Below are 24,659 nucleotides of genomic sequence, written 5' to 3'. Positions count from 1 at the left end.
AAATTATTTACTGATGCATTGCTAAATCTGTATGTATTGCAGCTTTATACACTGAAATAGTGTATAATCTCTTTGAGGGCAGAGACATTTCTTTAAATAGTCCCTGATTGGTTTTATTCATTTTTAATTATTAAAAACAAACTTTAAAACAGTATATATATATATATATGTTGTAAACAACAACAACAAAAAGAGTAGATAAATAATGGCTTCTGATTGACTAATGATTGCTTCACTGAGAGTTAGGAGATCTCAGTCCAAGCTTGTCACTTGACAGTTCTGTAATTTTAGGCAAGTCACTTAACCTCTATGGATCTCAGTTTTCTTCTTTTAATGGAGAGGACCTTAGGCTAATATCATCTCTGAGGTCTAACACACTAGCTCTGATATTCAAAGGTTATGTGATACTTCCAAGTTCCCTAGTCCATACCACCTACTTGTTAACAACCATCACAGGCTCTCCTGTAAACACATACTTTCAGAATCTCTTTCTAGAGTACTCTGTAACTGTGTAGAATGTAATTATTTTTCTTCATTAAGTCTCTTAAAATGGAAGCCATTTTTGTTCTTTCTCTCATTTAGTTAAAGAGTGGGAAATAAGTCAGTGCAAAATGACTACTTTATAAGTAATATTTGCTTTTTAAAAATAACTATATTGAGATCTAATTTTTATACCATAAAAATTAAGCCATTGTAAGTGTAGAATGTAATGATTTTTAATAAATTTATAGAATTGTCCAGCCATCACTGCAGTCCAGTTGTAGAGAATTCCTGTCACCTCAGAAAGTGTTTTGTCTGTTACAGTCAATCCTGGCTCCCACCCTCATCTAGCTCCCACCCTCAGCCCTAGACAACCACTGCAAACGTTCTCTTGTCAGTGGTTCCTCACAGCCTAGTCCTTTCTTGACCCACTTTTTATCTTAGTATTAGTAGTGTACATGTTTCTGGTTAAGTACAATTAGAACCCCCCCCCCCAAATTTTTAGTGCACTAAAGGCAACAAAGATTTTTTGCTGAGCAAAACTTTAGTCAGGTTCCTGAACTTTCTCATAGGCTCATTTGTGTACTTTCTTATATAAAGTCCAGTTTTAGCAAAAACCCTGCTAAATTGCTTTAAGAACCTCCCACCCTTGATATCTAATCACCCCAGATAACTGATCAGGCTCCTCATCCTCCTCCACCCAGCCCCCAGGTGATGTCTGATCACCTGGCCTGTCTTAAGCAAAAATCTTTTTAGTCAATTTAGCCAAAACCCCCTTATCCCTGATCTTTCCTTCTTAATTAATTTTCTATCCACTGATCTCCACTGTGCTCATTCCCACTTGCCCATGCTGTCTGTGTTTGGAGTTGAGCCCAATCTCTCCAATCCACTGTAAAATTTCATTGCAGTGGTTCTTATATCTACCATGATGCTGCTAAATAAAGCTCACCTTACTATCCTGAACAACTGTCATTGAATTTTTTTTATTCAAAGGAACTTCTAATTAAAGAAATACTTCTAATTATAGTGAGCCTTGATACGTGAAAAAAAATTATCCCATTTTATTCTTTCTTCAATTTGATATTTTACATTGGATGTTTTAAAAAGAAGCTTGCTAAGTTTATGTGAAGAGCCTAAATTTTATTAAATTTTAGTTTTTCTACATTTGGGGAGACAGTATTATATAATGAGTAAGTGTGAGGATTTTAGCCACTAAGCTGGGTTTGAAACCTGTTTCTTTTATATGTGAATTTTGCCTTTATGTTCCCAGTGACTTTTTCATATCTGTAAAAGAACTGTAATCAGTAGTACCTAATCCATATGTTGCTGGAGGATTAAATGAGATAAATGCAAATAAAGGGCAAGGGGAGGGTATAGCTCAAGTGGTAGAGCACATGCTTGGCATGCATGAGGTCCTGGGTTCAACCCCCAGTACCTCCTCTAAGAGTAAACAAATAAACGTGATTACCTCCTGCCACCAAAAAAAAAAACTGTCTTTAAAAAAATTCAAATAAAGGGCTTGGCAGAGTAGTTAGGGAATTGCAAATGGGCTATATACGCAAACAACAACTGTAATAAACCATTTACATAATGCTTACTATGTACCAGGTAACTCAGATACACATATTAAATCATGTAATCCTTAAAATACCTATAAGGTAAGCAGTACGATTATAATCTCCATTGAATTCATGGGGAAACTAAGGCACAGAGAGCTTAAGTAAATTCCCAAAAGAAGCTAGTGAAACTGATACTCAAATTCAGGCCATCTGGCTCCAGAGCCTATGCTCTTGACCCTATACAGTGTCATAAATTCCCATTTCAGCTGGGAAACTTGCCTTTGATAAATGGATTTGCAGACTAAGTGCTGACGTCTCTTTCAAGATCATATCTGATGTTTTGTTTATTTTATGGTTTTCAAAATTGTATTTGATATTCTTTGAGACTTCAGTATGCTAATATTTATTCTAACCATGCTATTTGATATTCTTTGATATGAAAAGGATTTATTAAAGTATACTGCCTTTCCTTTTTAGCTATGTTATTAAGTTATTCTTTATATTTTATGTTAAATGAAGATTACAGCACTCAGATCTGACCTTTATAGATGTTTATCACTGGGATATTTGTTTTTAAGGAAATACACTCTGTCCTTTTTTAGGGGCAAGTTACATCTTTTACAAATAAATTTAAGATATGTTAATATCTGAAGAGTATATGAATATAATATGTTTTTGTTGTATTTATGTTGTATAAATACACATTAAAATGGCATATGTGTACATGCTTAATTCACACATGATACACACATAATACCATGTATATTAATTGAAGTTGCTGTTTGTGAAAATCTGTGATACTGTCTATATTTTTACTTTTTTAGTCATTAGTAATTTTAATTGTGGTCATTTGTTTACTAAGTGCTTTTGTAGTCCCTCTGTTTTGTCTTGAAGAACAACACACGTCATTGTTCTAATTGTAGACTGAATAAATCTGAATATATAGGTATAGGTGGAATTTGAGAGGTATTTGTATTAACCACCAGTTGTTCCAAAAAAGAAAAAAAAAGCAAGATCACAAGCACAGTATATGTGCATTTGGTAAATTAAATTTGGAGAACAGATACACCTCACATTTAGTCAGCCTCTTGATTACCTGTGATCTGAGGGTTTGTTGTTGTTTTGATAAGAGAGATCATTTAAATGAGTAGTACAATACAGGATAATAGACAAAGGATTTCAATTCTTTGAAATTTAGTGAGCTCAGCAAATAAAAACATTGTCATTTCAGAATCATTATAAAATAAATGTCAGTTTGTTCCTTAGTTGAGAAGTTTTGCATCATTAAGATGATTCTTTCTTCATCATACACAAAACTAAGTCTTAAACTCAGAAATATGTAGCCTCAGAATTACATAGCCTTAGGGTAATCTTGTTCAGGTTTTAAAATGTGCATGCATGTGTCTGTGTATTTTAGTTAATGTTGTATTTGAACAGAAATGCTTTCGTATTTCTTTCTCTATTTTATGATTAAGGGTAGAAAAAAGAAAATACCAAACCTCATTTTTCCCTCATTTCATCCTATTCATTTATTCTCTAGGTGTGATATGTATCATTAATATAACTCTAATTGTCTACTTAACATTATTTACATATATGGAGAGGTTGTTAATTAGGAAAACCAGGATGATAATTTTCTTGCTTATTAAGGGACAGTCTCTCTGTCCCTCTTTTTGGCAATGATAGTGCATTTAATAGTTATAATAGGCTCAAAAAATGAACCTCACTTGAAAACTTAATTAGGCAACTAACCAGGAAAAATTGTGAAGAGGATATATAGGACTAAAATTGAGAGGTTGGAGGCTTTGTCACCATAAGGATGCAGATAATTTCTCTGGGAACCAGTTATCTCATTCATAAAATGAGTGATGTATTAGCTTGATTTGAAAAAAACCCCTTTAATTTTCACATTCTATGATTTTATTATACCATAGGAATGCAGAAAAAGAAAAATTCAGAAATGAAAATATCCAGGTGTAAGGAATTCTAAATAATTTCTAACATAAACCTCCCACCAGCAGTACTAGTTTTGATTGTATTATTAACCCATAATATTTTTCTAAGTTTAATTTCAGTTGTGTATTTTATAGGTCAAAAATATGTCAGTTAAGTAAGGCAGCCAGTTTTCATTGTTTACTAATTGAGTTATAGGCTTATGAGGAAGGATTTATAGTAGAAAATGTTTTCTTTTAATCTAAAAAGGTTTTTGTTTTAGTCTTAATGCTATAAAAGAAAATGTAACAGATTGAGCTTTTAAATCGACTAAAATATATTTGCAGATAAAAATGACTTACCTGGGTATTTATGGCATATTTCATATTTACTCTCACTTTATAGCTCCTAATGTTTTACGTGTATGATGTATGGTTTCATTTTAATTATTAAGAATTTTTCTTTTAACTCTTAACTTTAATTCCTTTTGTGAAACAGTTTCAAAGAGCAATTATATTCTAAACTGGAATGAAGATTATCAGTTTCAGAATTAGCTCTTCCTATTACAATGCAGTCAATAGAATTTAAAGCTAAATATGGTATATCTATATACAGTAGGCTCCCATTTAAAAGGCGTTCTCTCTAATTTCACTTTCTAGACTGACCTCATGCATTATTAAGAAAATACACAATTAAGAATTAGGTTTATATTGTGAGATGACTTGGTAGCTGACTTTTACCATTGTACATAAACAGAGCAGTTATTCTAAATCACAGTATCACTTTCAGCCAGATAACCACTAAAATCACTGCACTGTGGTTTCCTGAAAATGCCATAATCCTTCAAATGCCAGATTAAACCAAGAGAGAAAACCATCAGTAGTTTCTGCACAGTTATGTAGAAGGATGAGCCATGAACCAAATGAAAAGATGTTCTGGAAGAACAGTAACCTTTCCCTTGATGTGTGCATTTCCCATTACATTTTTGACACAAAGTGTTGCAAAGTGATTTAATGGTGGCATTTTGTTTTGCTGGCTCCTTTTTTCATTGAAAAGAAACCAAAGTTAGGATAGGAATAAGGGGAATAGTGACCAAGCACTGAATTCTATTATAGGCATCTGTTTTCTAAATAAATAAGTTAATTTTTTTTTAGGAACATGACTTTTCCATATTTTTATCTTATGTTAACTGTGATATACAAATCATTTAGTTCTTTTATATCTTCAAAACATTGTTTGTTCTTTAATTTTTTTCTCAATTGTCCTCCCCTCTTCTTTTTTCTTCCTAGTAACTCTTGATCAGAAGTGACTTGTCAGTGGAGGAAGGGTATAGCTCAGTGGTAGAGTGGGTCCTTAGTATGCACAAGGTCCTGGATTCAGTCCCCAGTACCTCCATTAAAAAGAAAAACAAAAGTTAAATACTCTCCCCCCAAGAAAAAGAAATGGCATGTCAATAAATTAGGAAAGCTTTGTTTGGTAATTACATATGCCTAACCTACTGCATGTAACCCAGAAAGTGTCCTACTTTTTTTTTTTTTTAAGTGTCCTACTTTTTATTGTCACTTTGGATGTATTATTAGAAGAGCTGATTTTACAAGGAATCAAAGTACAAATAGACTCACTGGTCTGAAAGATCAATGCCTGTTACCTTTGAGAGGGCACATTTCTACTAGGAATGAAGTCATAAAGTTGTCCCACTGAAAACTAGTATAGAGCTTATTTACACCTATGCAAACATCCTGAGAAAGAGAAGGTAGCTTGTCGGAATATAACTGGTAATACTTTTGCAGTGTTGGACTTTCAGTTTTAGTGCTGATACAGAGTGCCTGGGTATGGGCCGAGTCACAGTTATTTAAAAAACAAAACCAAAAATCTTGAGAATTTGTTTGGCAAATACATATTTCTTAGTATCTCATTTTTGAAATCAAAATGCATCAATATTTGACTGAACACTACTTTGGTCCCTCCCTCCAAGGATTATATGAATATTCATAAAAGGTGCAATTTCAACTAAGGGAATGGACATTTAACTTGGAATTTCTCAGTCAGTGTGCCTTTTCACCTAGTTGACTAACTTCTCCGCTAGGAGACTGTCACTCTTTATGAACTCTATTATGTGTAGATTAGATTTAGTTTCCTGACAGACTTTAATTCTGCTGCTCCTTCTTCCAAATGTCTCAGAATGGAAGGGTTTATACTGAGTTAAGCAATTCTTTAAAATTTTCAAACAATTATCTATATCAAAAGAACTAATCAGGACGATACGCAGTGTGGATATATATACCCCGTGTGGATATATACCCCCAGATTTTCAACTGAAAATGATTTAAGGGCTTTGGTAGTGATATAATTAAAGTATGCCTTGCTGAGCAAGTACCTTTCTTTTTCTTTTCTTTCCTTTCTTTTTCTTCCTTCCTTTTTTCCTTTCTTCCTCTCCTTCCTTTCCTCCCTCCCCTCCACTCTCCCTCTACCTCTCCCCTCCCCTCTCTCTGCCTCTCCATCATTAGGACCAGAAAGGAAGAGAAATTTGTTAGAAGTAATTGTTTTAGAAATAATTTGTTTTCTGAAAATTCTCACATAATGGGAACTCTTAGTTAGCATAGGATTACCCAGTAAGATAATTATTTAAAACTAAAAAACAAAAAACAGTGGTAGCCAGTAAAACCAGTGGAACTGTTAAAGAATAGATAGGTTTAGGCAAGTAGGGAAGAAAGGAACAAAGCATTCCAGAAGAGAAGAGAGGCTCTGTGAGCATAGCCAGGATGATAAGTCCATTTATGGCAGTGGGCAGATTCAAGCAGAGGTCTGTGGAGAATTATTTGACCTGAAAAAGCACAATTTGTGGTTATTTTGGGGGGACACTGTAACATTATATAAGTAAGATATAGAAAGATACTTTATAAGATGCTGCTTTCACAACTATTACTGTTTGCTAAAAAGTGTATTTTAAAATAACAATTAGAAAACTTAAACTTCAGCATGTTCATGAAGAATACACACACACACACACACACACACACACATATTCTGGAAAAAATAAAAACATCAGTAAAACAAATGTGGCATATACAGATAGCCTTTTTTAAAGTACTAAAGCAATGTATCTTGTTTGTAATCACTTAGATAATAAGTGTATAGAGGAATGTTACTTTCTCCAGACTTACTCAAAATCCTGCCCGTTTGAGGTAACAGACATCATAGTTTACTGTATTATCATCCATACTGATTTCTTCTAAATGCAGACAAAATACTCAGGGCTCATTGGCTGGCCTCCTCCCTCTCTCCCTTCTATAGCTATTATACGCTTTACTATGAAACTTGTTTTTTTTTTTTTAACTTGAGGACACATAACGGACTTTTTCAGTAAATACAGAACATAGGTACAAAATATATCATAATGTAGATGTACCATAATTACATTGTAGTGTTTCCCTATAGCTGGAATTCATTTTTTTTCTGCTTGATTTCTATCCCAAAGTGAGTTTACTAGACCAAATTATCTGCATATTTTACATTTTAATAGATATTGTTACTTTATTTCCTAATAGATATGAATGTGAGGATATTACATAAATTTTTGACAATCTGGTGGGCAGAAATTGGTGGTTTGACTGAATTTTGTGACTGCCTGTGAGATTGAGCATTTATTCATATTTTGATTACCCATCTGGATTTTCTCACCGATGTGCTATCTTTCCATATCCTGTGCCTCTACCTATTGAGGTATTTTCCCTTTTTAAAAAATGATGAATTTATCACATATCTTTGTACAAGCTGCAGATATTTTCCTTCAAGTTCTCGTATGTGTGTTTGTATGTGTGCTTTGCTTGTTAATGGAACTTTCTGCAAAATCAAGATTTTAATTTTTATATGTTGTGATATTTATATCTGAAAAAACTAATCTGATGTGTTATTATGAAATAGCCAGCTGGTATCTCAAGCATTACCAAGGCAGGCAGTGCATATTACTTTTCTTTGCCCTTTAGATGATCTATGCCAAGTTTTACTTGCAATACTTTTAAAGATCTGATGAGGTACTATGCCATTTAAAAATAATTTTTAAATTTGTGCATTAGTCTAATGTAAAAACGTTATTTTGCTTTACTAGTATATGTCATACTCTTTTGTTGACTTACAAACATAATTTGTTTTTCAGAGACTCTATTTTGTTAATTTTTAAATATTGAGACTGGAAATTTTAAAGCATGTTGAAGCTACTTGTTAATGTTGTAACCTTTCGTATAGTGTTTTGGACCTTGAGGAAGTTGAATCCATGTCTGGTGATTGATTATGAAGGCAAAAATTATTGTTTCCATTGAAAAAGTCACTGGTGGACTCTGAATTGCTGAATTCAGTGGCCTTTTACAATTTCCTAAGTATTCTTCGTATTTGGTTTTGTTTCAGCATTTAACATTGGTGATCATCATTTCTTTTTAAAGCTTTTGGTTTTCATAGTTTCAGTGTTTTCCTCTAGTTCTTGTCAGTAGGAAAACAGTGATTAAAATACTTGAATTTGGGGACCAGATTATTTGGGTTCAAATCCTCAGCCAACAGTTACTGGTTTTGACTTTGAGGTGATTATATAATCTCTGTGTCTTAGTTTCCTCATTTATAAACTGGGAATAATAATCGTTCCCACCTCATAGAATTGCTGTGAGGATTAAATGAATAAAAATATGTAGAAGTTATATGTTGTTATCCACTCTCTCTTACTCTATTACAGTAACCAGCACCTTCACTAGCTTAAAGTCTCCAGTCTCCATCTAGTTGTCTGAATGAACTCATTCATACTGTACTTAAATTTGTCCAGATGCTTCTCACTTCTTACAAAGTAAATCTAGAGTTTAAAACATGGCTTATAAGGCCCTCCAAGATAGACCTCAGTCTATCTTTTTATCTTCATATCAGTTATTCACAGCTTCAGATAACCTAGTTCTCCTTCCTAAAACTTGTTACTTTTGTACCATCTTGCCTTGTCTTTATGTTATACTCTCTTATCTAAAATGATCTTCTATTTTTCTGTGGAATGAGAGCTTTTCAATCATTTATTTAGTCTATATGTTTTGGTCAATCCATGATTTTTAGTGTGTAAGTATCATATATTAATAAAGTTAATTTTAATATTCCCAGACTCAGTTTAATATATTGAGTGACAGTCATCAGACATTAGTGGAAAGTTAGCTTAGTTATGTTATTTTTATATACAAAATATTGAAGCCTTGTTTAGATTGGGGTTGTAGTTTTTGTCTTTATTTTAATATAATTTGTATAGTAATTAAAGTCATCTTTTTTTCATGGATGTATTATTCTATGAGTTAAGATACATTTAAATTTTTTAATGAGATATTACCCATAACATTTTTCTTGTATTTCTAGGGATAGTACCTAATTCATTGAAATCTGGATCAACTTTACTCAGAAAATATGTATGTTTACCGTTAGTTTTTGTTAATTTTATCTACTTCGGTAATACAAAGTCAGTTAAGTTAGATGCCCTAATTTTTGTCAGAATAGAGGAAATAAGGCTATACTTTGTTTTGTAATGTGCAACAGTCTGGGCCTCCTTTTCATTCTAATCTGAAAGAAATTTGTTACAGGTTGAGAAATCCTAATTTGGCTTCCTGGGGTAATTCCATGGCAATAAAAGACACTGGGTTTCTTTCTTCACCTATTTTTTTGTTTGTTCATTTGTTTGCTGTGTTTTTTGATACAGGTATTTTGATAAAGTGCCATAGTCTTTTTCTTCACTGCAGTGATTGATGTCTAAGGTGTTTTTTTATCCATGCATTTAATCTTTTAAGTGCCTCTTGCTGACATGAATTATGTCTACGAGCTACCTGTTTGACTCTTATTACCCGTCCCACTTGGTAATTAATCTGTAGGTTATTTCATTCATGTTCATAGCTTCATTTGTGTGTGCCTGTATGTGTGTATGTGTGAGACGTGCATAGACACACCTATAAGATTCTAACTCTAGTACTCTTTACTGATACTGGCCAAGCATTCTAACTAAATATGTAATAAGAAAATCAGCTATGAATAGCTTAGGAAAATTTGATGATTTCCAAAAGTTGAATGGAGGCAAAAAGAAAAGAAAAAAGAAAATATACATCTTCAAACTTACATAAAGTCACCCAAGGGTAATTATTATTTGTAGGATGTAATTTTACAAGTTTTAATTTCTGGTAGAATACTGCTTACTTTGTTTCATTCAGTATAAAATTTAACTTTGCAAGATTATTATTAACTGCAGAAGGAAATTTGTATTGGTCACACACATACCTGCACACATGTATACAAATCAGTATTTTATAAATTGCTAAATGGATTCAAACACTAACAATGAAAATAACATAATATTTTTGATTTTCAGGCATTTGAAAGTATCTAATTTATAAATTTGTAAATATTGTATATTTTACATACAAGTTCACATTTTCATTTTAAGGAAAAAATAGATTTTCTTACTGTTTTCATTGTGTTGGTTATATATATATTCTTATTGTAATAATCTTCCTCGGAATTTATCACAAAGAAATATATAAAGAAAAAAAAGCTATTTAAAGAACATTTTAAACCATATTCATAGTAGGAAAATTACCCACACCAAAAACACACAAATCCCAGAATAAAAACAGCTTAAACGTTGTGCAGGAGAGGGATGATAAACTATAGCACATCAGTAGCACAAAGAATATCACTTACCTTCTTTTATCGATTATAAGATAATTACATAGGAATGAAGAAACCTATTTTAGAAGATAAGTATATGCTACTAAATTGTTATATATGTATAGCTAGAGATTGTAAGGGAACAAGAAATGACCGTAGTATTTTTTTAGTATGGTAGGATTATGAGTAAAACACAAAATTTTTTTACAAAATTGTAAGTAAGTTAATTATATGAATTTAATGTATATATAGAGCCCTATTTGATCACACGCTAAGTAACTATTAAAAACATGGCTATGATCACTTGACCACAGCTTACAAAAACTTAACATGAACCTTTCCTCAGAAACTACCATTGCCTAGGAAGAACATATTGTTGAAATAAACACCAAAATTCCTCCTCAAAAAAGACACTAAAGGTGACCTAAATAAGTTTTTGTGCACATCTTCACTTAGTTAAGCAACGAAATACTAAACAGGGTGACACGATATGTCTACTGAGGTGTAAATAACTCATTGGTGTATATGTATATTTTAAACATACCTAATTATTATCAGTTAGGCCCTCAGTGTTGTCTGGCAATCCTTCCATATTTTCCTAGTCAGTTTGACCTTTTAATTTCCAACAGCACCTGTTTCCATATTTCTCATGCTCTTTATCTCACCACCTCTTCTCTGCCTCCTTCATCTTTAACAAATAACCTCATCTCCTGCTTCATATAGAAAACAGAACCATCAGGCAGAAATGCCTAACCTTCCTGGCATGGAACCTGTAACATACATAAACGTATTGATACCCATGGTCATCTCTCTTCCACCACCCTTCCCTCTCCTCTTTTCCTAACAGTGCTGTAGGAAAGGTGTTCCCTTTTCCTCCTAAAGCTAACATTTCTGCTAGTGCCCTTGATCCCATCCTCCTTGACTTTTCTATAGAGATCTTCAGTTTCTTCTCAGTTGATTCCTTTCCTTTGGCTTTCAAGACATGGCGTTCTCTTAGACATTCTATCTCTCTGGACGGTCCTTTTATAGACTTCTCTACCTCTGCCTTCACTGCACGTGTTACTGTTCCTTAACATTCTGTCCAAGGACATTTTTTCATTCTACACAGTCCTTGGTGATCTCATCTTTGACATGTCTTCTGTTTTCTCATTAATGCAAAGTACTTCCATATTTTTAATTCTAGTCAGACTCTCTCCATTTAAGTTTCTGACTGGTATAGCCAGATGCCTAGCAAAACATCTCCAATTGAGATTCCACAGGCATCTCAGGTTCAGTATATAAATTATCAATTCCTTACATTTTACAGCAGTCTGTACCTTCACTCTGCTGCTTCACTCCTCCTGCCTCAGTTTTGCCCTTCCTACTGTCTTGTTTGAGCTTTTGCAGAAAATGTTCTCAAATTTCTCTCTCTTTGTAAGCTCCCTGTTTTCTCCACTTAATGCATCCATAGCCCTCTTTCTGTATCATATTACTCCCCTGTTTGCTTAAGTCCTTTCAGAGGATCTCCAGGAAACTCTCAAACCCTGTCACTTATCCACAAGTGTCTTTTACTCCAGCTGTACCAAACTATGTGGATTTTCTGACATACTCTTTTTAAAAATTCCTCTCTACTTTCCTTCTGCCTCAAATTTTATTTCTCATATTCTTTGCCTGATAAATTTCTGCTTACCTTTTAACACTTGCTTTAATCCTCTGTTAGTGTTTTTTTGTTGTTAATTGTTCCCTTACTCCCTCTCTTCTACTGACCAGAGTCTGTCTATCCGATATGCCTCATTGGCAGTTTATGTAGGCATCTGTGCTAATACTTGTCACTCTATATTGAACCTCTCCTATTTAGAATCTTATACTTTTGTTTATCTGACCACCCACCCCCATCAGACTGTGAACTTGATAGAAGAGTTTTACTTATCTTTATATTTCAATAGCCAAGTTAAAACCTGGCATGCTGTAATGTTTCAGTAATTTATTGGATGGATAGTTTGTGAAAGATCACTTGGTTAGTGTGAGTTAGGCTTGGAACCCAGACCTCTTGACATTAGTGTTCATTATCATGTTTCTTCCAGTTCTGTGTAAGTAAGTTCTTATAATAATCCTACTCTTTTTAAAGAGCCTATTATAGTGCACAGTTGTGCCTTTACATACCCTATTGACAGTAGTTTTTTAATGAAATGTGAATACTTTTAAGCTTTTATGCTAGCATCTGGACCATTCATCATTTTAGTTGCGGTTTTGAAGAATATAGCTCCTTCCGGATTAACTCTAGAAGTCTTTTTATTGTTTAAATACTTGAAGTACTAAACCGTTTGCAGGGTCATGTCACTGTGTGTCGTTGGGCTTCCATATTTCCCTCTGTGACACCTACTTTTACTCTGTGACCTTTTATTCATTTAATCTGGTCACTTCAGTGTAACTGATACACAATTTAATTCTTCATACATTTCTTGAGCTTTAATCTTCACAGTCACATCTTTTAAAATTTTGTACCCATTATAGTGGTAAATATTATATCCCATATCTAAAATTGTTCACTTTTTAAATTTCCTAAACCTTCTTATTCTTAAGTTTGGCTGTCTTAAATCCCTGAAAACAATTTTTGGTAACCATGTGTGACTTACTGATATCAAACAGACATGTTATCTGTGGGCAAGTTTTTCAGTCTTATTAAGCATCTTTTTTTGTATTGATAAATAAGAAAACTATTATTTTATATATGAATATATAATATATAAACATATATACGTAAGATATATATAACATTGCTCTCTTTATACTTCATTGCTTAATCTGTAGTACTCTAAGATAAGAATTAGATTTGGAATTAGATTGTCTTCATCTTGACAGTTATTTTTATCAGCTACATTTTTGATTTATACTAACTTTATTTGTAGAAATAGAAGCTAGAACACAGAAAAAAGTTAACAGATGTTTCAAAAGACTTATTTACTGTTAAATCTGGACTTTTTTCTCTTTAAAACTGCATGTTAAAAAGAAAGAAAAGAAGGTTCTTGTGATCTTTGTTTCCTTGCATGTGTTATTATCTGAAAATTAAACTATCAATTCCAGAATTTATTCTCTCTTTCCAAAATAGTACCTATTTTCATTTAGTCAAATTGGTTATTATGATATTTAATTCTATCCTAGGCAAGGGTATGTTGTTTTTTAACCAGTTTGTTTTATTATACCCTTACTTTAATTCTTTGGTGAATGAAAGTGACAGAAATTTAGAAAAAATTAAAAAGTGATTAACCAAGTTTCAGCAGCCTTTCTTTCATAGGTACTCTATCAGTTGTATAATTCTTTATGGCTTTCCTTTGAATCTATCTGAACACTCCATGGTTTGCTAAAAAGTTGAACTTCAGAACTCTGGGAACATTTTTAAATGAGGTGCTTAATGTATTTCCGTATTCCTAAAATACTAAGGCAAGTTTGAGAAAAGTGTTAAGGTAACTGATTATTACCTCATGACTATACTATTAAAGTGTATGATATGGCTTTAGTGTAAAATTGTGCATTCTCTTGCATCGTGTGTGGGTGTGGGTGTGTGTGTGGGTGTGTGTGTGTGTGATTTTGCTGATGCAAAGTAATACATAAAGCCCAGGGCCCTAAGTGTGATTTAGCCAGTTGAGCACTGTGAGAATTGATAGATTGAACTACATAAAAATAACTCTTTAAGTATGTTCTCTCCAAATAATAGCAAGTGGAGGAGGAGTTGTGCTTTGAATGAAATTGTTAGGCACTCCCTGTAATTGCTCAGTAAATCAGATGGATACAGACAGCTGCACAAGGAAGATAGGCCTAGGAAAGACTAAATCAATGGGATTCAGTCACATCCAAGTGAAATTACATCAGTCAATAGCTTTCTTTTTAAGTGACTGAAATCTTCCAGATCCATTTCTTTTGTCAGGTTGCTCATTTGTGTCAATTATTAAAGAATTGAAAAATCACCTGATTATATCAAGGACCTTGTTGTGACATGGCCTGTAAATGCAGATCTTCTTAAAAGGAAAGCTGACTGTCCAAAGATTTCTTTGTACTTTTCAAAAAGCTTTCATTTGTAAAGAAATTATGGAATCTATTTTTCTCTATTTTAAAAAAAATAAGATCCCCCTGTTTATTCTCATCAAATTAATTTTCAAACCTATTTAATACTTATTAAGGATATTAAAATCCATTCATTTATTCATCCATCAAATTGGTATATGGAGGATATATGAGACATAAGAATTTAGAGGATGATGGGAATATTCCTAAAAGGATGAGGGAGGGATCTTCATATAAACCAGGGTGACATCTAAGTTGGATCTTGAAGTATGAATAGGTTTCAGAAGTTTGAGATGGGAGGTACTGATCCTTCAAGAGAATGAACGACAAATACGAACAGAGATATAGGGTGGGATCGTTGGAGTCATGTGTGATGTAGGTTAAAGGTATTTTGGAGCCTGGATTGAGACTAACGAATTTAAGAGTCCTAATGGGGATTCACTGAAGGTGAGAAGTGACAGAATGGTACTTCAGGAGATTGATATTGTGGTGGCCTGTTTGATGACTAAATAGGCAGCTGGAGATAGACCAGTTTGGAGGCTTGGAACTTTCAGACTGATGGTAAAATAAATGGAAAGGATTAGACTGATCCAGGAACCATAAATTCATGCTAGAGGTTACAGCACATGATTAACCGAAATGGGGAGGAGAGAAAGGAGAGTGTTAAACCAAACTAGCCGACTTTAAGATAACTAATTAGAAAGAATGATAATACCAATAACAGAAAGTTTAGTGGCTATTTTTTTATTTTTTGGAGACATAATGCAATAGGTGAATGGCATCCTAGGGAATTAGGGGTTTCTTTTTAGTGTGTTGAATTAGAAATTTTCAGAATGCATTTAAAGTTACTGGATTATAAATATAGAGAGGCCTAGCTGCCACTGAATTTTTCTTATTAAGGTGGTATTCTGATAAATTGAGATTAAAAAGAAGATGTTTACTGAGTATTTTTTTTCTTAATAATTAAGTTGATTTGATGGTTTTGTTAGACTTGTGGAATGGCTAACCTGCCTCACACATTTAGTATTTAATATGACATTCTTTGACTTTCAAATATATATTAAAACACTAAACCTTTAAGTAACTTAGTACAATTTATACATATTTTTCTTATCAGTGCTTGAATTAAAATTTTTTTTCTTTTTAAAATAAATGCATCATGGACGAGTAAATTGTGTTTAACGAAAACAGAAGCCTGAACATAGTAACCATTAATTACATAGTGAAGTGTGGTATTTCTGGAGTACACAGTTTTAGAATAGTAAACATTATGATTTTAAGCATATATAGCAATGAAATATTTCTTGTTTCACTCATTTGTTTTTCAGTAAAATTTATTTTTTATAATTTTAAACTTATTTTCTATTATAGCGTATTAATGTTTACTTACACAAAAGGAATTATCTATTATATATTCAGTTATTTAGAAAGACTGGGACTCTAGCCACAGTTCTGCTACTGGCTAGATTAATGAATTTGAATTACATTACCATTATAATCATTTTTTCATCTATAGAATGAAGGCATCAACCTCATTTTTTCTCAAATTTTGTAACTTTCGTAGCTCAAGCAATTTCAAAACAAATACAGTCCTGAAAAGGATCTCAAAGTCTGTAATCCTACCATCCATTTGACACTTGAATCATCTGCTCAGTATCACTACTAAGAGAGAGGAAATAGTTACTGGCAGGGATGGAAATGTATAGCCAGCCCATTCCCTCTCCAAGCAGCTCTGACCATTGGCAGTTTCCTTCTCCAAGTGAGCTAACATATCTCTTCTCCATAATTACAATCCTTGGAATCATATAAAACAATTTCTAATATTAGAAACCAACTTTTTTTTTCTGTTTTTTTCCTTTCTTTTTTCACTTAGACATCTTGTTCCTCCTATAATAAGACTTTGATTTGTATTGGTTTTGTATAGTTTTGGATGTATGAAATAGACATATTAATGAAATTAGAGGTGAAATTAATTTGTAGATAAGATTGGATAAAAATTTTGCAGTTGATGATAGATTTGGATATCTAGGTAATAATGTATAAGAATCTACATAATGTGTAAAAATCTCATATTTTTAACATTTTAATTAAACCCCAGAGAAATATTAAAATCTTTATAAATTGGGAATTAAAATAATGCTAATGTTAGATACTTATCCCAGACTCTGTTCTCTGCTCTCTAAATGTATTATCTCCTTCAGTTTTTAGCAGCAGTCCTGTGAGGTATGCACATCTCCATTTTGGAGATTAGAAGACTGAGGTACAGAGGCAGTGAGCATCATGAAATAGAAATTATTCCAATTATATATTGAAATTGTATTATATAAATTATGTATTAGAATATACTTTCTTAACCTCCCAAAAAATACTACTGTAGTGTTTGGTAAACTTTCTGTTCTTCATATTAGTTGCTGAGATTTATAGAGTTCTTGCTAGGGGCCAATGTGCTAGTGCTTTCCATATTTTATCTCATGTAATCCTCAAGGGAAGTCCAACTAGCCAGATACTGATTTTAGCCCTATTTTATGGGCAAGGAAACAGAGAAGTATTACTTGTCTAAGATCACACAACTAGAAAGTGGTAGAATTAGGGTTTTGAGTCTAGGCAGTCTTGACTGTGTAGCTAAAATGCTCTAATCATTAGTCATACTGCCTTACCACACTGCACTGCTTTTGCATATTTCACTTTGGGCAAAAATAGATGCTGCTTCTTGCCAGGGAGTTCCAGCTAAACAAGATACAGACCACTGGTGCTCACTCACATCAAGGAAGCCCTTTGAAAATAGTTAATTTCCCTTTTTCTACATTAATTGTAACTAGGAGCATATGGAATAAATGCAAAGCCAAGACTTGATTTTTGATATGAAAGACCATGTAGTCTTTTGTCCCTGGAAGGTAGCAGCCAAAACAAGTCACATTGTTTATTCTGGCTTAAAGGGAAATTCGGAATATTAAGTGAAATTTTAGGGTGGAGGAGTATTAGTGATAGCTTTTTAGTTTTTTTCAAAGTTAAATTTAGATTTAATTAGGGTTTAAATCAGATATCTATGATATCTAATGTATCTATATTCAAATTCCTATCAAAGTTAAATACAAATATATCTTTGGGTTGTTTGCTAGTCTCTATCATTTGTGCATGTAATTTACAGTTAAATGTACTTCTTTGGTCAACAATGTGGTTGCTTCCTCTTGGATTATGCTTACCTAGTAGTGCTTAACCTGCAAAGTGCTTCTCAGAATATTAGGTTCAGAATGTGCATAAAGCTGATCACTTAAGAGACTGAATCACTGAGAAAAGTTATCACGTGACTATTCAACAAGGGAATTCAGTTCTTCCTATTTCCCTGTTATTCAACAAGGGAATTCAACTATTGTATTTATTTCTCATATGTTAATATGTACATTTCTCTGAAAACTATGTTTCACGTTATTTTTTTTTCTTGTACAGTTTTGTTTTCCCTTTCTTTGGAGGTTATTCAGTTTGGCATGGTAGCTCTTCTCAGCAGTGCTTTATTTGTCTGTGATTGTGCCACTTTTCACTTTCTTTTTCTCAGTGAAACTTAGAAGCATTGAACACATCTAATAGTTACGTATTAAAACAAACTTTTCTATGATGTGTGGCAGTTTCACCTCATCTACACAGAAATAAATTTCTGAAGGAAATAATGTTTATGTTTAACACAGTCAAAAAAAGTTAATCACTAGGCACCTAAAATTTCTCCTCTGAAAATATGAGCCAATAGGAAAATAAAGACAAGAAACACTAAAGAAAGTTTGGAAAAATAAATGCAGGTGAATGAGTTTTGAAAGTTTGGCCAGAATTAGTGTATTTGTCATCAGTGAATGACCAGGCCTTTACAGTGAGGTATACTCTTTGTCATTTTTATTGCACAGATCACTAAAATAGCAAATTAGGGGTATACTTTTCATAACTGTAACCAAACATTTCTAATATAGTCTTTAAATAAGGAAGGCAGTGTAGGTCCAGGGGATAAGCCCACCTGAAAATTTTCTCCCTGAGACTCCATAGTTGAGTGGAACCAGTCCTGTAGCCTACTGATTAGATGTGCTTGTTTCAGCACAGCTGCATGCTTTCTTAGGTATTGTTAAATTGCCATGTTTGATGAAAAAAGTAGCACACTGCTATCTTTAAAATCATTTATAAATCGAACTACATGTTTGCTAATGTAAATACAAACCCTTCATCATTTTTATATTTTCTTTTTTGTTTTAGTAAGATATTTATTTTGACAACTAAAAATAATACAAGAGGAGGCAACTCAATGTTTCAAATGGTAAAAAAGTTCCACTTAAACTACTAAGAACCTTTACAAGATCATGGCATTTAGGTTTAGGGTATCTTTCTTTTTGGACTAGATTACATGTTATTTGAATCTACTGTGGTACTATTAGTATGTTTCGTAAGACATAGTGGAGAGCTGCTGTGATCTTTAAATGTTAATGTTCTTTTCTTATCACTTTACTGTGTAGATACCCTTCATGAGACCCAACTCTGCCACAGCTCATCCTCGGAGGCAATCCTGGAAACCTCTTTTATAAGTGTGATTTTAAAAATGTGGATAACACCCTCAATAGAGTACATACAGTAAAGGAGAACAGCTATCTTGTCCTTCCCATAACCTTTCACTGCAAAAAGTTGCCTTTGCTTGTCAGGTTTGGATAGACTGTAATTGATTGGTTTGTTCCTTGGACTGACAAGGCAGTTAAATTTGCCTGCCTGGATTCTTCTCTTTTCTTTTCTTTTTTTCTTCTTTCTTTTTTCTTTTGCACTAATCAGAAACATTTGATATGTGCATTGTTAAAAAAAAATACTAGATAATGTCTTGTCAGAATTGTTCTATTAAGTAATGTCTTCCCCTCTTGCTTCTTTGGTGAATGATATACAGTGTTTGGACTTACTGAAGAGTTATGGAAGCCTGTGGGACTTACATGCTATGTGCTACTCACTGTTGAACAAATCTAGTAACAAACAAAAAAGACAATGCATTCCATTAGTCTGCTATTCTGTCTCATCCAACTTAATACATATATTCATATACGAAATTCTGCATTGGGAAACAACTATAGACTCTATATTAAGTGTTACTTCTATTTATAATATTCAGCAAAAGTGAAAGACTTGTGAAAGCATATAGCACTCTACTTTTGACTCATCAGTCCTAGTGTGAAAGCAGTAATATTGTTAGCATGCAATTTTTACATCTTCAGATTTTAAGCTCATAAATAAGAATATATGTGTTTATCTCTAGATAGTCTTAGTAATACCTAAATTTATTCAGTCTTTATTGATTTAATACGAACTTTCTCTGTTTAGTGTGATTTTTTTTTCTCAACCTTGAATGAGGTTGCAAAATAAGGAGAGAGATACAGAGCTTATTGACTATATATAACCTGCCAGCTGAAAGATCTTCATCAACATCTGTATCTTTCCAAAGGTTTACAGAATTAAAATTTGATCTTCAAGCTTTAATGATCCAGTTTTAAGTCAACGACAGAAACATGTTGAATATTTCATCACTCCATCTTGAACTGATTTAGAAGAGACTCTTTGCAGAAATTGAAATGCACATTATACATGTAAATTGTCAACATGTCTCTTGGAATGCCCTGATTTATAAATGTTGTTTTGGATATCTTTTCAGGTACATTGGCAATTTAAAAATAGTTTAAATATTAGGAATAGAGTAGGAAATGTTACAGATAATCAAAAGCAAGTGTAAATATAAAGTTGCTGTATGCTACTAGTGTATAGTTATAGTAAGGTACCATATTATTGAATGTTTTATAAAAGTAATATTTATATAAAACATGTATAAACTGAGATTATTAACTTATTGAAAACTCTTATTGGAGGAAAAATATTAATGAGCTATAGCAAACCAATAGGCTCTTTCTTAAGAATAAGTTCACTTGTCACTGCATAAGCTTAAGAAAAAGTTGGTAATTATTATTGTTGCTCAACTCCAACTGATTTTAAGAAAAATGACAGATTGCCTTTTTCTTAAAAGAATATACTAGTGCATTAGGACCTGGCCCTCCTTTGATATATGGTGAGAAATTACTAATGGTCATTTTATTTTAGATTTTCTGAGAAATCATTAAATCTTGTGGTTTTGGTATCACTATTAATCAGAATCCTTTCCACTTGGTTCTATTAAGAGTGCCATATTATCATCATTCTCCACCTTAAACGTCAGTTGTGGATATGCTGTTCCATATTTGGTGCTAGACCTAAGAATTTTTGTCACATGTCACAAATATAAACCTCTTAATTCATAAGATCATTCATTGGTCCTGCAAATGTGTATCTGGAGTAGAACTTTCGAAGAGAGTAGAATAAAACACTTTCTCCTGATAATCTTCTAAACTCTCATATTTCCATAGTGTAAAATGAATTAGCTGTTTTTTGTAATTGGTCCAGTTGCTATTCAAAGGAGATATTAATGTGTACTTAAGGAAATACACAATAAATATTTCATATTTCACAGACACATGTAAGAGAAAACAGCCCAACAGGTCAATGATGTTTGTCATGTAATAGGGAAAGGAAAAAACACACTGAAATATCAGGAAGGAAATTAAATGACCCTGAAATACAGGAAGGATGACATGCAGTATATAGTAGTGGTTCTCAAATTTTGTAGTGCATCAGAGTCACAGGAAGGATTTGTTAAAAAGTAGATTGCTGCCCTCTTCTGCTCCTTATTTTCGTCCTGCCCGTTTTACTACCTCCTCCTCCTCCCTGCAGTTTCTCATTCAGTGGGTCTGGGATGAGGCCTGAAAACTGGCATTTCTAACAAGTTCCCAAGTGATGCTGCTGCTGCTGACGAGGGACACCACTTTGAGAACTATTAATATATAATATTTTTAAAAGAATCACTATGTTGTGGTTGACATTGGTTGAATATGGCTTTCATCTCCTTCAAAGGGCCCTTAAATTTTCAAAAATACTTGTTTCTAGATAAAAGTTTATAGTAGTTTCATCTACAGCACATACAGTACAACTTCTCCATTATACATAAATTCAGTGAAACAAATGTTTATTTTATACCTGTTATGGGGACAGCACTATTTTAGGTACAGAAATGAATCAAGGAACATAGTAGCCTTTGTCCATAATTCACTAATTCCTTTGTTAAGAAAAAATTTGAGATGAGGGTTATGTTTAACATGAAAACAAAATTTAGCTTTAACCATTATCCATTTCAAGTTTGTAAATGATACTTATCACTTATATATAATTGTTATTCATGTCTTTCTTGAATGTGTATCTGATTTTACATTTATGATGTTAAAATAGATTGCTAATCAATAAGTAATAAGAATATTAACATTCATCCCATTTCCCTGTTTTTACATCCTATTACTTAATGAAACCACCCTTTTTAAACACCAAATATTTCTTATTTGACAAAACTTACCACTATTTTACTTGACTCACAATATGGGAATATTTCATTACTATTTCACCAAAATCTATTCACAGAATTCAGAAGGACTCTAGCAGAATGGAAATATTAACATTAAAATTTTTTTTTTAATTTTCTGAAATCAATTTTGGCAATTGAAACCTATTTAAGAGACTCAACTTTAGAGTTACATGGCATATGAAGGCAGAAATTTTTTCCTACCTGTCTGAGACAGCACTTTGTCAATTTACATAATACTAATAAGCATTGTGATTAAAAATATTTTTGAGATGGACATGCTTTGCAAATGCTTTCTTTATAAAAACCTATGCCTTTTTCTCCCAGTACTCTTGAGACTTTCTGCGGTCCTGCTGATAAGATTCACTGCTGTTCAGAGGTACATAAGATAATAATGAAATTGGATGCTCACGCCGGGCTTTGTAAATAAAATGAGACTGACCCCCAGCCATTAACTCATTTATCTGATTTACATTGTAAATCAAGATCTACACTATTGATTAGAGCATAATTAGTTAATTATGAACAGGGAAATACAAAGTTATGTGGGGCTTGAGCACAGCAGGTTGTACTGCTGAAAAATTTCCAAGGGCATGAGCAGATGGAGATCAGTTTATTAAAGAACAGAGCAGACGTGTTTCAGGTATGGAAATGTCTAATTGTTCTCTCATGCTGTGAAGAGGTACTTGGCCTCATTGTGTATTTTTCTATGAATTCTTTTGCTTCATGTTTTAGTTTTTCATTTCACGTTTAAGCTTCTGACCTGGCCGCTATAGATGTAGCTAACTGAATTGATCCCTTTATTTAAGCGATCATTAAAGATGAATTTGGATTTCAATAATTATCCACATATTTTTTCCAATTAATACACTTTTATATGTAAAAGATATTTTTGTCTTTCTTACCACTCATTCATTCATTACTGCATGTGATAAAAGTCTATAGTAGCATTAATGAAAATATGTTCAAGACCTCCACATTAGTCTTTATTTGTGAAATATGATATAAAAGACATTTTCTAATTATTTTGTTTAGAGAATGCTCATGTAGGTGATTTGCACTAAAATTATTGTAAAATATAAGGAATAAACTTTGCCGTTACTGGTATTAAATGTTATCCTAATATTGATAGAATGCAGAATTTTGTGCAAGCTTGTATTATTTTGAAAAGTGATTTAACTCACGGGCCACAATCCTGCATTTTCTCCATCTGTTAAAATGAGTAATTGAAATAATTGGCTACTGTTCAATGTAAGAATCTGTCACTACTTGGTTAATACATTTGTGTACGTGTGCTAGTAAGATTTTATGTAAGGTCAAGATCCAAGACCAATTCTTTTGATCTTTCTTGTATAGACTTTTCACTTAGAAATGATGAAAAAGTAAGAAAATCCAACCTATCACTTCTCTTGACATTTAGTTGTGTGTTTTTTAAGTGAACAGATGAAATAGTATACATTTTCAGAGTCAGTTCTTTTATTTCACTCTATATAGACTTGGAAGGGATCTAAGTAAAATGTTCATTGACATAAAAAAATAGCTGTGATTATGGATCAACTTGATTATAAAATAATATGTACATCATTTTCCAGTCCCATCTTATGGACTTCTCTTCTTCCTGGAATTTAGCTTATCATCTGGATATAAATTATTTTTATAGGAGGTACACTTAATTTTTTTTTTGTTAGTTTAAAAAAAGTAGTTATTTCATGTGCTCTCCTAGGGAGAATTATCAATTGGAAATTAAGGGAGTTTAAGAAACCCTTTGGAACACTGGTCTGTCTCTTAGGCGTAGACAGAAATAAATCAGTTGTTTCTTTTTACTTGTATGCATATTCTGAGTAATCAGGTAAATATGACTGATTGCTTCTGTGGATCATAGGACATATGAACATAAATCATTTTCTTCCTGTTCTTTGTCTAGGGTGCTATACTTAACCATATGCTAAGTAAGTATTTTAAATACAAATAGAACTATTTACTTGGTCCCTGCATTTTATTAAATCAGTGTGTGAAAGACCATATATATATATATATATATATATATATATATATATATATATATATATATATATAGCTGCTTTATTACTTACATCTGTATCCATTATGAATCTGATGCCTAGGAAGTTGTATGAATCTAATTAAACAATCAGGTTTCCTTTTCTTATATATGGGGTTTATTTTATCTCAGTTAAAATTGTAATTTTAGAATGCATAAATGTTAATGTATACAATTTTATTAGATGTTTAAAGGATACTTCTTTAAGCATCCAGTTTTCATTTTAATAAAAAAATCATAGTGTTTCTTTATAGGTTAGTTTTATATTATCATTTAATATTTTAAAACATTGCCTTCCTATAATATATGTATTATTGGTATATTATGATAGTCTGTTTTTACTACATGGACATTTGTGTTATTTAATAAAGTATATTGTGTTATATCACCATACTTTTGTGGGTCAGTGACTGCTTTTGCACAAGATTTTAAAACATTTTATTCACTATTTTGATAAATATGTACTATA

General features: G+C 32.4%; 1 protein-coding gene, 1 long non-coding RNA gene and 1 other non-coding gene across 5 annotated transcripts in view; 2 read left to right on the top strand and 1 right to left on the bottom strand.

Moving 5' to 3' along the window:
* PHF14 (PHD finger protein 14) overlaps positions 1-24,659 on the top strand; it is a 139,306-nt gene that overhangs the window by 70,705 nt on the left and 43,942 nt on the right. The window contains exon 17 of one of the 3 annotated variants that reach the window (XM_010972069.3): positions 19,175-24,583. The exons of the other annotated variants lie outside the window; for them this stretch is intronic. Within the exon in view, the coding sequence (XP_010970371.1) occupies positions 19,175-19,187 (13 nt within the window). The 3' untranslated portion in view covers positions 19,188-24,583. Of the gene's footprint in view, positions 1-19,174; positions 24,584-24,659 lie in introns of those variants that run through there. 3 annotated transcript variants of the gene reach the window in all.
* LOC123613557 (uncharacterized) overlaps positions 1,329-24,659 on the bottom strand; it is a 108,282-nt gene continuing 84,951 nt past the window's right edge. Inside the window, exon 5 of the long non-coding RNA XR_012508191.1 lies at positions 1,329-5,361. This is a non-coding gene — a long non-coding RNA (uncharacterized LOC123613557). The remainder of the gene's footprint in view (positions 5,362-24,659) is intronic.
* Positions 1,847-1,920, top strand: TRNAA-GGC (transfer RNA alanine (anticodon GGC)). Its single transcript has one exon. It is a non-coding gene; the product is annotated as a tRNA-Ala (tRNA).

Source organism: Camelus bactrianus, chromosome 7, assembly GCF_048773025.1.
Source record: "Camelus bactrianus isolate YW-2024 breed Bactrian camel chromosome 7, ASM4877302v1, whole genome shotgun sequence".
NCBI classification, from domain to species: Eukaryota; Metazoa; Chordata; class Mammalia; order Artiodactyla; family Camelidae; genus Camelus; species Camelus bactrianus.
Note: the sequence above shows the minus strand (reverse complement) of the source record. Positions and strands in the feature narration are given on the sequence as shown.